This window comes from Sinocyclocheilus rhinocerous, unplaced genomic scaffold (assembly GCF_001515625.1).
Source record: "Sinocyclocheilus rhinocerous isolate Xijiao unplaced genomic scaffold, SAMN03320098_v1.1 scaffold589, whole genome shotgun sequence".
Taxonomy (NCBI): domain Eukaryota; kingdom Metazoa; phylum Chordata; class Actinopteri; order Cypriniformes; family Cyprinidae; genus Sinocyclocheilus; species Sinocyclocheilus rhinocerous.
In genome coordinates this window covers 168,910-182,659 of record NW_015635524.1, presented here as the reverse complement: position 1 = coordinate 182,659, position 13,750 = coordinate 168,910, and the positions used below count along the sequence as shown (strand labels likewise).

The 13,750-nt window shown below is 41.8% G+C and overlaps 1 protein-coding gene across 1 annotated transcript in view; it reads right to left on the bottom strand.

The window, feature by feature from the left end:
- The window catches only part of cul4a (cullin 4A), a 39,118-nt gene extending 26,725 nt beyond the window's left edge, over positions 1-12,393 (bottom strand). Inside the window, exons 1-5 of the mRNA XM_016561484.1 lie at positions 11,985-12,393; positions 11,628-11,743; positions 2,479-2,582; positions 2,246-2,315; positions 2,097-2,170 (exon numbers count right to left, since the gene is read on the bottom strand). Coding sequence (XP_016416970.1) covers positions 2,097-2,170; positions 2,246-2,315; positions 2,479-2,582; positions 11,628-11,743; positions 11,985-12,090 — 470 coding nt within the window. The 5' untranslated portion in view covers positions 12,091-12,393. The remainder of the gene's footprint in view (positions 1-2,096; positions 2,171-2,245; positions 2,316-2,478; positions 2,583-11,627; positions 11,744-11,984) is intronic.
- Positions 12,394-13,750: the final 1,357 nt, after the last annotated feature.

Here is a 13,750-nt window from a genome sequence, read left to right as displayed (position 1 = left end):
GGAACTACAGCTCTCGACCTGTGGTTAGAAGCATAGTTTCTTGTTAGTAAGACATATGGACTTAAATAAATTATGCTTTTGGGCACAATAAGCAAGCTAACATGCAGTACAATCTATATCTTCCATTCTATTTAAATAAATATAGATTTTAATCGATAAATTTTAGCGCGTCCTCAATAAGCGCCGTTTTTGAAGAGTGCGCATGCACATAAATGCCTAAGGGAACCCCGGAGTAGGACGTAAGAAGAAACCCGCAAAGAATCAAGCATCAAATAAAGCAAATTGACAGGGAACAAAACATAGTAAATTAGTCATCAGGTGCCATGTTCAATACAGCAGCATCTCGGAAATCTCTAATCAATGAATTAGCAGAAGTTATTACTCCACCACATGTGTGTGACGTCATTAACAACGACCCTAAATTGTTGAACTAATTTGAAATGATGGAGATGCGACCATGTTTGGGAAACAGTCGTGACTGGCTAGTTACTTTCCACAACAATGCATCGTACTATGGTGGTTAATCAGTGAGTTACGTCGTTGTACGGGAAACTACAACTAAAGTGTTACATCACTTGCTGACTAGTGGATCCTCTGCAGTGAATGGGTTCCGTTAGAATGAGAGTCCAAATAGCTGATAAAAACATCAAAATAATACATAAGTAATCCACACGACTCCAGTCTAGGGCTGGACGATATGGCCAAAATTGATATCACAATATATTTCTTAATTTCGGTCGATACGATATAATTCCGATATCGATATGAACACTATTTATCTGAAATAGAAATCTTTTGTAACATTATAAATGCCTTTATCATCACTTTTGATCAATTTTAAGCATCCTTGCTAAATAAAAGTATTAATTTCTATAATTTCTTTCCCAAAAAAATAATAAAAATTATCACACATATACACACACACACAAAGAAAAACAAGTAGATAGAATAGAAAAAATAGAAAGCTAGTGTTTTTTTTTTGTTTTTTTAAACAACGTATGCTATTCTGTGTCAGCTGCGTCACGCCGGGTCTGTTTCTTACGTTGTTGTGATTTGATCTGAACGAAAACAGCGTATCCGTGTGACACAGCTGACACAGAACAGCATACGTTGTTTACGTTCAGCAGATACTCTCCAAAATGGCGCTACAGGGTGACGCGGAGGAGACGAATTGTAGAATAAAGTTTTTTTTTGGCACACAAAAAGTATTCTCACGTTATTGAAAAAATTATATCGCGATACATATTGATACTGAATTATTGTCCAGCCCTACTCCAGTCCATCAATTAACGTCTTCCTGCTAAAATACGGGCCCATAATCCATTAACGCTTCCTCCTGTGAAAAAGTCCATCCTCTGTTGTCCTCGCACATAAAAATCCACCCACATATTTGTTTAGAACTGGACTGTTTGGGCTTCTAAACGGTGCTTGATCTGTGCATATTTCTCCCCGATTCAGACCAGACTACTTTTTCACTTGAGGAAGCATTATTATGGATTATGGTTAAAAATGTCTTAATGATGAAATTGTTTCTTACAAACACGCAGCTTTTGGCTTAAAGGGATAGTTCACCCCAAAATTGAGGGTGAGTAATTAATGACAGAATTTTAATTTTTGGGTGAACTAACCCTTTAACAAGACATTCATTGATGGACTGGAGTCGTGTGGACTACATGGGTATTATTGTGATGTTTTTATCAGCTGTTTGGACTCATTCTGACGACATCCATTCACTGCAGAGGATCCATTGGTGAGCAAGTGTTGTAATGCTGAATTTCTCCAAATCTGTTTAAGAAACAAACTCATCTACATCTTGGATGGCCTGAAGGCGAGTAAATTTTCAGTAAATTTTCATTTTTGAGAAAACTATTCCTTTAATAAAAACATTATTGACTTATTTAAAAAATAAAATAAAATAAAAATGACAAAAACTCAAATTAAAATTAAAACAGAAAATATACAAATAAAAACAAAATCAAAACATTAATAAATTACTATAATGATATTACTAAAACATAATTAATATTAATAAAACTTTAATAGTATCTCAGTGATATTAAAATAACACCGCACCACTGCCTGATTGGTCAACTCACCAGATGGACGGCAGCAGTGAGTTCTGGAGGATGTATGTCCGGTCCAGGAAGAGGAAAATACTGCGGATCATGATCTGAAGGAGACGAGATGCAACACTCACATTCATTCCATCATATGTAAAGACACACACAAGGAGAGCATCCCGTACCGTTTGACTGCAGTGGTCCTGCCAGCAGCGGTTCATCCTCTTCAGGAATAACAGGCTGTCCAGTGACTCTGTGAGACTCTGTTAAGGGCAGCTTCAGTCTGATCTGTGTGTCACAGCGCCCTCTAGTGAGGATCTACTGACACAAACATCAGCAAAACAAGCGTTATCTGTAACACACAGCTGCCAAACATCATACATGGACACACAAATGTCCCATTACTGATGAAGGATATTCCCTGAACTGATGGATCTGAGCTTGAACGTGATCTTCACACACTTGACGCAGCTGCTTGTATAACACAGGTGATACTTTATACGAACACAGATTCTCCACGGCCTGTGTGAGACAAAAACAGCACATAAATACACATGTGGGTGAAGAATCATGGGTAATCAGTCTGAAACATCACAATCTTCAATTCTAAAATATAAGCACATCTGGAAGTGAGGAACTGCTCAATAGTTACATCAAATGACAAAAACACTGTTTAGGGAAACAGTAAGTTTGATTCCTTTATATTTTAATCAAACGATTATGTAACTTTCTGAGTACATTTAAATGCTTCTTTGAAATGATTAAACAACACTACAGACACATGACCCATGACATTTACATTCACTGACCCACTGCACAACACACATCAAGCCAACTGGATTCTGAACAGATGTTAGCACTTCACTGTACAGTTACTGTCCACTGCACTATTCAGTACAATACACATATAAACATTCATTTTCTATATTTATGTACACATACACACACACACACATATATATATATATGTGTATATATATATATATATTTGGGATGTAACAATACAGTTAGCCCACGGTTCAATACATACATCGATTTTGTTTTCTGATGGCTTTTTGGCAATTTAAGATGGGATATTTAAAACATATTAACAACAACAAAAAACTCCTGTACACTTCTGTACACTGGCTGGAGAAAGATATGGTTTATTATATATATTATATAACTTCTTTTGAAATTAAGTATTATTTTTCCTATTTTTACCCAAAATAGGATGGTTTGGCCATTATTTAGTGCTATAAACTATGTCTGTTTCATTCATACTGGACACCAGAGGGTGCTCTCACGCAGAAACTCCAAATATGCATCACAGAAGTAATAGAACTGATGACGCTGCAGGAAATACCTAATATGGACAAAGGCATCGCTATCACTGTAACGTCTCCTGTTACTCAACGTAAACGTGGTTCCCTGAGAGGATGGAACAAGACATTCCGTATAAGGAAACCCTTTTCCTCTGAAATGCTGAAGCCTGATTGAATCACTCTATTGCTATGCAATAGCCAATGGCATTCGAGCATTCGCCTGATTGGCAGGCTCAGCTGCTATATAAGTGATGCCAATTTACCTCAGAATTTTTTGACTGAGCAAGAGTCATTGAGGTTCTGAGGGAGTTTTCCACACGGCAGTTTACGTAATGTCTCATTACCTCCTCTCAGGGAACCACGGTTACATTAAATAACTGGAGATGTTCCCTTATCAAGTCGGACTCTCAACATTACATATGGGGAACATATAAAACCCAGCCGTGAGAAAACCATGCTTGTCCCAGCTCGAACAGAGCTGATACAGTAGACTAGGCACATGCAGTAGCAAGCAAAAGCATAGCGGCGTGCTTGCCCGGCCTCCCTTAGGTTGGGTACCGGACCTAGTTGAAACACCTAGATGCAGGTTTGGCAAAGAGCCAAGGCAGTGCTAGCATCTCCCTGTTCACAGTCAAGCACCACTGTACTAGCGTGATATAGGGAGTGAAAACAAAGGCATCAAACATGTTGGTGCTCACATATACCACCGGCCTGTATGAGCAGGCCTACATAAACTGAAACAATACTTAGGATTACAGGTTTTTTTCCCACTTTTTAGTAGTTGGCTATTACCCACGGCTGCGTGATAATTTCACAGCATCCTCATAGGTCGGCGGCGCGTTCACACGCTGCGGCTTCTCTCTCTCCCGACAGAAAGGTGTTTTCGTGTTTTTTGTCTTGTGAGTCGCAGTGTTTTTGTACGTATTCGTCGCGTCTATCTGTCTTTTTATATGTTTTTTTTACATTTTACCTTATTTGTATATTTGTATAGTTGTATTTTATATTTAATCTGTATATCTGTATTTATGTTCTACTGTTAGTGTTATCTGTATGCACCAAGGGTCTGAGAGTAACGCAATTTCAATTCTCTGTGTGTATGTGCTGTACATGTGGAAGAATTGACAATAAAGCAGACTTGACTAGGTCGCAGGACATGCTGGAGCTATAAAAGTGCAATGATCATATAAGGCCATGCATATACTGTAGAGCCCTTCAAGCAGTGCCGTCTCGTGCCAACTAAATTACCTAGTTTAGACACACTGGGAAGGGGCGTGTCTTCAAGCGACTTAGTCGTCCAATGGCTGCGCAGCCTTCTCCTCCTGCACAGACAGAACATGCGGTGCAAAAGAGGGAATATCCAGGTTGCAAATTCTCGCAAAAGTGTTCTGAGATGACCAACCTGCCACTAGACAGATGTCCTGAATAGACATACTTTTAACCCAGGCCCATGAAGATGCCAGAATCCTGGTGGAGTTGGGCAGTCCCATTGGGCAGTCGAGTCCTCGAGAAGCATAAGCTAGGCTAACAGCTTCCATAAACCGGTGTGACAGGCCCACTGCTGTCGAAACAGAGGCTTTCTTAGCACCCGCGAAGCAGATGAAAAGCTGTTCTAAAGTCCCTAAGCACACAGTGCACGCACAGGGCACAAGCCGCGCCTCTGTGACACTAAATCAGAGGCTGGTTTGGGGGGGCAGAACGCTTGTATCGTAATAACCTGGGATCAGAATGGCGTTGAAAGCACTTTAGTTGTGTAGACATGTCTGGGTGTGAGTCTGACCATGCAATCATTCGGACCAAACTGCATACAAGCAATGCTGACCGAGAGGGCATGCAAATCACACACTTCGCTCTTAAATGAGAGCACTGGCATCAGGCGAGAATGGAGGGGATTCAGCCACCTCGCGCCCTCAAAGAAAGCTCATTTCTACGGGGTGTTTACCTACTGAGCAACCCTCAAATACGTCATGAGAGGCAGCGATAGCGGCCACATAAACTTTTAGCGTAGAGGGAGAGCTGCCCGCATCTAGGCTTTCCTGCAGGAAGGTCAAAACTGCGGGGATATCAACTCGCCGGGTCTTCATGTCTGCTGGCACACCAGTTAACAAACACTTTCCTCTTCAAAGTGTATAGGTGCCTCGTCGAAGGGGCTCTAGCCTCTGTTATCGTGTGCAGCACTCACTGTGAAACGGTCAGCTGGTTCACTCCGTGCTGACTTGTCATACATGCAAGTCCCACAGCTTCGGCTTGGGGTGCCAGATGATGCACTTCACCTAGGAGTGTAGGTCCCTCCTCAGCGGGATCTGCGGGGGGTGGGGGCTGTAAACGATAGGTTAACAAACTCCGGTAACCACGGCTGGTTGGGCCATTTTGGTGCTATCAGCAGTAGAGCATCCCTCTCCTCCCTGATCTTTTGCAGCAGTAGCAGCATAATTTTGACTGGAGGGAATGCATATTTCCAACCCTTTGGCCAGTGGCTCGACAGCGCGTCCCCTTCCAAGGGGGAGGTCGTTAGCGAGAAGAATAGTGCCCAGTGGGCATCTCCTCTGATGTGAAAAGGACAATTTCTACTTCACCAAAGAGGCTCCAGATCATCTTCATTGTTTGATGATGTAGTCTCCACTCTCCGTGTATAATGCCCTCCCTGGACAGCATGTCTGTGCCGCAATTCAAACTGCCCGGTACATGCACTGCTCGAATTGAGAGGAATGTCTGATCCACCCAAAAGAGCAGGTGCCGTGCCAGGCTTTGCAGGGCACGCGAGCGCACTCCTCCCTGGCGATTGATGTACACCACCACCGCATGATGAACATGATGGTCTCTCACAAATGAGAGAAATTCCTGCAGTGCTACGTGAACAGCTTCCATTTCCAAGCAGTTTATATGTTGGCGCTCCTGGTCGCTCGTCCACGTATCAACTGCTGGGCTGCCATCACAGAGGGCTCACCAGCCTGACAGTGATGTCATGGTAATCACTATTTGTCTGACCACTCTGTCCACAGCGGCACTCTGTTTGTACATAGCTGTGTCGAACCAGGGTGTCAGACTCAGCACTTCGAGACATGAGCACGTTATGACAAGGCGCTCTTTCCCTGCTCTCCACGCTTGTCGTGGGACCCGACTCTGTAACCATAGTTGCAGTGGGCTCATATGCAGCAAGTCCAGGTGGCAAACAGAGGCTGCAGCGGCCATCAGTCCCAGCAATCTCTAAAATGTTTTCAGGGAATACATGACAGTGCTGAATCCTCTGTGCTGACAAGCGTGCGAGCATCGTGCGTAAGACTAAAGCCATCCCCAGGAATGTAATCGACTGGCAGGGCTGAAGCGTGCTCTTTTACATGTTTACAGACTGGCCTAGGCGTGCTAAATGGGCGAGGAGCTTGTGTTTGTGTTCCTCGAGCACACTCCTCGACTGAGCGATGATGAGCCAGTCATCAAGGTAGTTCAGCACATGCATTCCCCTGAGTCGCAGAGGGGAAAGCGCTGCATTCATGCACATTGTGAATGTGCGAGGGGCCAGAGCCAGCCCAAAAGGTAGCACATTGAATTGGTATGCAACACCTTTGAATGCAAATCGCAGAAAGCACCTGTGATGAGGGGCTATCTGAATATGAAAATAAGCATCCTTCATATCCTCTGCAATGAAGTAGTCCTCGGGCTGGATGTGTGTGAGGATATGCGTCACTGTAATCATTCTGAACGCGCGTTTCGCCAGCGCTTTGTTTAGCGGTCATAAATCCAATATTGGACACATGCCCCCGTCCTTTTTCGGGACAAGGAAGTAGCGGCTATATAGCCCGCACTCCCTCTGCTCCTCGGGTACTATCTCTACTGCCTGCTTGGCTAGGAGAGAGGAGATTTCTGTCCGTAGCAGCAGAGTGCTCTGTTCTGACACTTCTGACATAATCATGCATCTAAAGCGGGCCGGTCTGCCCACTGCCCATGCGCTCAGGTGCCTTGATAAAGGGGACAGTGGTGTTTGTGTCAGTAAGGGCTGCGCACCAGTCGCCGGTGAAACATTGCCGTCTAAGTGAATGACAGGTGATGGGCCCGTGGCTTGATGCACGGGGACACGCACATGACAGCTCGAGTTGAGCTGAGTCTCCGCTCTACCAAACATCTCCTGAGGGAGAGATTTCACTTATATCGTGAGCAATAATCAGAGGAGGAAAAGAGCTTTGTTGATGAGACATGTTTGATCTTACATTTAATGTAACTGAACACACTGGCAATACAACATTTAAACAAACTTTCTTGTGATTCTTTCTTGTGTCCACTGGCCACCGAGGGAACTCTGAGCGAGAACTTGCACTCTTGGTCGTTGGTCCGCCATCTTCTACAGACTGTGCTCTTTTCCTCCTGCTCGAACATCAGGAATGCTGACTCTTCTTGTCTACTGGGTGTCCTTGCTGATGAGGGGCTGGCTTCATGTCACAGCGTGATTTCTTGTGCGACCTCTGTTGAAGCGGTGGGCTCGGGACTGAGGCACGCCCCGCGTATCCAGCTGGCCGCTGTGCTGACGACGATCTCAATCTCGCCCTAGGGGAAGCGTTGGACCACTTGAGGAGGAGATGTGACTGCTTCAGTGCCTTTGTAGAGGCCATGTGGGTTTACTGGAGCGTAGAGCAGCCGCGCCTTCTCTGCGTCCCACATCTCTGTGAGCGTCAACCACAAGTGACAATGCAGGACCACAAGGCTGCCCATACTACGTTCAACTTCTTTGGGTGACCTTCTTAGCAGCACACAGGGCCATGTTTGCCGCGGTGCGCAGTTTGCAAAATGACTCCGGGCCCTCCTCGTCCAGGGACTTCAGGAGTCAAGTCTGGAAGACCAGCAGGACTGCCATCGTGTGGAGGGCAGATGCTGCATGTCCTGCCGCTTGGAGGGCACCTCCAAGGCACTCGTGAACATTGTATCGTCCTCCCCACAGCCGAACGAGACCAGGCCCCATGCTTCAGATGGAGGGCGGAAACTGTCCTTGGTGTATGAGAGTTGGGGCTCTGGTGTGTGAAAGTGACGTGGGCGCTGGGCCGACATCAGTTCATCAGCAGAGCTTTCTGGGGGCCCATCTGCGGTCTCTCGGCATACAACGGCAAGCCTTGAACAAAGAATCTTGATTGGCAGGTCCTCGCAGACTCGACAATCTGATCCTTCCAGTGCCACCTCAGCGTGGGTGCGGCCCAGACAAAGCACACAATCCGTGTGCATGTCCAGAAACTCAACGGGCCTGCCACACATGCGGTATCCGCGAAGAGACATCTTATCCGCTTGTTAAGTGGTGACGTAAGAAGCGCTGTTTCTAGGTCCAAGCCTCAACTCGCTTCACTTGAGAATACTACCTCAGCAGCCTTTTATGAGCACTGTTTATTCATATTAAACATTTAAGCTAAACGTTTTCAAACTTACGGTGTACACTACAGTCTCCATGCTCACAGCGTCCCAAACACAAATAATTTTTTATATTTATTTATTTATATTTATATTTTCATTGTCTGGCTATCTGGGATTTCGGTATGGAGTTAAAGGTTTGGATTATAATGTTTTTGGTAGTATTACATCACATTGTGAGTGTATATTAGTACCTTTTGTTGTTTTCGCGTGGTATTTGATAGAGCGTTTGGAGTGGAAGCGGTGATGCGTGACGTCAGACTTAACAAGCGGATAATTCTTCTCCCACCGGAACACAAGAGGGGATCGCGCAGGTCAACGGCGAAACAGGCTCAAGGTGAAGGAGAAAGATTCTGAGGTAAATTGGCGCCCGACATCACCTATATAGCGGCTAAGCCCACCAATCAGGGGAACGCTTGAATGCCATTGGCTATTGCAGAGCAATAGAGTGATTCAATCAGGCTTCAGCATTTCGAAGGAAAAGGATTTAACCATACGTAATGTCGAGAGACTGACTCGAAAATGGAACAGAATAAAAAGAAGAAACATTTTGAATGATGAAACATGACGACAATAAACACACGACTGCGACAATATATGTTTTTTTTTTTTTCAAGCCATCTCTGGTATTTTTATAATAATTAAGTATATTTATAATCCATCGTTAATCGACAGAGCCAATTCAGAGAGAAATAAAATGCAAGGGAATTATTTAAAAGAACAACCAAAAAAAAAACGCAATTCACAGGCGCGTATTGAACCGTGGATGTTGTACTGAACGGTTCAATATTATATTGAGAATTGTGGCAGCCCTAATATATATATATATATATATATATACATATATAATATATATACGCACATATAAACAGTGATACACTATACAAAGTTTGGGGTAAGAATTTTTTAAAAAGAAATTAATACTTTTACTCTTTAAGGATGCATTAATGGATTGATAGAAACTGACAGTAAAGACATTTATAATGTTGCAAATAGGGTTGCAAAGGGGCGGAGAACTTCCAGTAAATTTCCGGAAATTTTCCATGGGAACTTCGTCTGGGGAATTTTGGAAATATACCAAGTTTGAAACTTACCAGGAATTTATGGGAATTTACAGGGAATTTATGGAAATTCATTGAAAATTTTGGGAAATTTATAAAACTATCATATACAACATAAATATAAACATTTAGTTTGATCATAGGCTCACATGCATGCAAATTAATACAAATTTTATAAATGACATTTTTGGGGGGGAATCTGTGATGCTGAATTTTGGAAGCACAACTGTTTCCAAAATTGATTATAAATAAGATTATTAGAATGATTTCTGAAGAATCATGTGACACTGAAGACTGGAGTAATGATGTTCAAAATTCAGCTTTGCATCACAGAAAAACATTATGTTTTAAAGTATATTAAAACAGAAAACCATTATTTTAAATTTTAGTACCAGTAATACTGCGCAATATTACTGTTTTGTTCTGTATTTTTGATCAAATAAATGAAGGCTTGATGAGCAAAAGATATCCAATGTTTAAAACATTAAAATAGTAATGTATCCAAACTTTTGACCAGTACTGTACTTCTGTATGATAACAGAAAACTGGCTAACAGAAAGATCATCACAGCTTGAGCTAGTTTATACCTCATAAATTGTCAATGAAATAGTGCTAACTCGCTTAGATTTTTCATATCTTGATTTTACTGGCTAGCTAGCTACTGTAAAAACACTTTTTGGTATTTACTAGTTAAACTTGAATCCCATAGAACAAAAATATTTATAATATCAAAACTTAGATGTAGTCTTTGGTCTCAAATGCAGCAAGTGTGACTTCAGAGAAAATGGAGGGGAATCCCCCTCTTAGGTGACTAGAGGGGATTGTGTGGGGGGAGGGGTCATTTTTAGACTTCTGTTTTATTATTATCTCACCTAAATGTTTGTTCCAGTCTATGGTTTGTTCAGTCAGTGTATTTTTTTTTTTTTACAATGGAATAGCCTAATTTAGTTGCACAGTATATTACACACAGCACAGGTAAGTTTTAAACAATTTTTTGTAATATTCATGTAATTTACATGAATACTTACCAAGATGGACATTTTGATGTTTTGTGTGCAGGATTTAACAAATGATCTGTGCATGTTATGGAGGAAAGCACAGTGCATGTAGGGGGTGTGGCCTCAATTGCCCTGCAGTAAGCAGTGTGCTGTGTGCATGCTATTGAGCAATGTGTAGGGTAGAAATTAAACTGAAATTGCATTAAATCAGGTTGTTTTAACCAAGATTATGCTGCAAGATTTTTTCTCAACTACATCTAAGTCCCCAGTTCCTGCAATTTTGCAAATTTCCAGTTTATTCCCATTAATTCCCGTTAATTCCCATGGAAAGTTTCCAGTCTTGGAAATTACCGGAATTTTGCATCCCTAGTTGCAAAAGATTTCTATTTCACATAAATGTTGTTCATTTGAAGTCAGCAAATCATCATATTAGAATGATTTCTGAAGTATCATGTGACAATGAAGACTGGAGTAATGATGCTGAAAACTGAAAATCACAGAAATAAATGTAATTTTACAACTTTTACACAAAAAAAGTTATTTTAAATAGTAAGAATATTTCACGATTTAATATTAATTCACCGCATTATTTCACGAATAGATAAGATAAATGCAGCCTTGGTGAACAGAAGAGACCTTTATCTTTTGAGCAGTAGTGTATGTCTATATAATAATGTAAAGTAGCAGTGCTTCATTAACAGGTGAATGCACAGATTGACCCTGTGTGACTCTGGATCTCAAATCCTCACGTCTCAGGTGGTTTATATGAGGCTTTAATCTGAATGGACTTATGATCTGGTTTACTGCGGTCCATCTCACCTGGTAAAGCTCCTCCAGGTTATATTTGATTGAAGTGCTGTTCTGAATAGCACTGACAGCATCTCTGAGTTTCATCCATGTGTCTTCAGTGTAGGAGTCTGTTAGCTTCGGTCTGTCTGTAAAATGCACAAACACAAATTATTTATGTTATTTATAATATTATTGAATAGACATAATAAAAACACTGCTTATAATATTCTGTTTGATTTTAAAGTCCAGTGAGCCCTATCTGCCAATGAACACACTTTACATGACAGTGCTGTGTAGGAAGTTCACATGTTTTGACACACAGATATGTGATTAATTACTGATAGTTTGTGTACTTGTGCTGTAGTTGTAGTTTTGTGTTCATCTCACCTTTAAAGTTCTTTATAATGAGTTTCTTAGACGCTCCTGATTTGGCTGATTTGGTGAGTCCATTAAAGTTTGATTTCTGATTGTGCTGAATATCTTCCGCCATCATGGGCTGGATTTGATCTCAGTGCATTTGAATTCAGACATGAAATACAATAAACGCAGAGTTGAGCTGTTAGCTGTTAGCTATAAACCAAAACCAGACCCAAGGAACCGGATCTAAACCTCATGGAGTGTGTTCAGCTGCTGCTGTGGATTGACACGACACACGCCTACAGACATATCCGCAGATATTCATCATGTACTCTTCGTATTCATCATATAAACTCCATATTCACTTTGACTGGTCCGCAGCGAGAACCATAACAAGATGGCAAACCAACAGCGAATCTGCCGCCGGAGGATCAGTAGACAGCGCCACACACAGACACACACACACGCATTGTTGGTATTGGTGGTTTACGGGGACTCTCCATAGGCGTAATGGTTTTTATACTGTGCAAACTGTATTTTCTATCGCCCTACACCTAAACCTACCCCTCACAGAAAACTTTGTGCATTTTTAGATTTTCAAAAAAAAAAAAAAAAACACCATTTAGTATGTTTTTTAAGCTTTTTGAATTACAGGGACACAGGTAGTGTCCTTATAAACCACCTTCATATTGTAATACCTGTGTCATACCCATGTCATTATACAAATTTGTGTCCTCATAAACCACCCAAACCAGTGCACACACACACAAACACATAAATTAATACTACAAATCATAAATACAGAACATATAAAACTTACTGGTAGCAGCATAAAAAAGTATTATTATTATTATTATATAAGATTATTATATTCAGAATACTTCAACAGTCTCAGCATTAAGGTGGAGGGAGTGCAGTCTGCTATCCTCACATTCTGCGGCCTGTTTGATAAAAAATTAATGATCGATCCATCCGCAAAGTGAGGGGCTGAAGTTTAGGTAATTGATTTTTGTAACGAATTTATGTGGTATTATCGTATTAAAAGCAGAACGAAAATCAATAAAAAAAGCATCCTTACATAAGAGTACTGGTGCTCCAAGTGTGTCAAGGCTGTGTGCAATGCAGTTAAGACGGCATATCCTCTGTTGATCTATTTGCACTATAGGCAAACTGATGATGGTCAAATTTAGGAGGGATAGCTGCCTTTATGTGTGTCAGTACCAGCCTTTCAAAGCACTTCATAATAATGGGCGTCAAAGTAATCGGTCTGTAATCATTCAAACATTTTGCTGTAAATGTCTTTAACAAAGGGATAATAGTAGTTGATTTAAAACAAGAGGGGACAATAGCCTGTCGAAGTGTGTTATTGAATATATTGGTTAACACATGTGCTGGTTGTTCTTTAAAAAAAAGTAAGTGACGTGACATGTGGCCAAGTATGGTGACCCATACTAGGAATTAGTGCTCTGCATTTATCCCATCCAAAGTGCACACACACAGCAGTGAACACACACACACCGTGAACACACACCCGGAGCAGTGGGCAGCCAATTATGCTGCAGCGCCCGGGGAGCAGTTGGGGGTTCGGTGCCTTGCTCAAGGGCACCTCAGTCGTGGTATTGAAGGTGGGAGAGAGCGCTGTACATTCACTCCCCCCACCTACAATCCCTGCCGGTACGAGACTCGAACCCACAACCTTTGGGTTACGAGTCCGACTCTCTAACCATTAGGCCACGACTTCTGCACACTCTTTCAGAACCCTGTCTACAGTGGTGCAGTAAATGTGATAGGGTTGT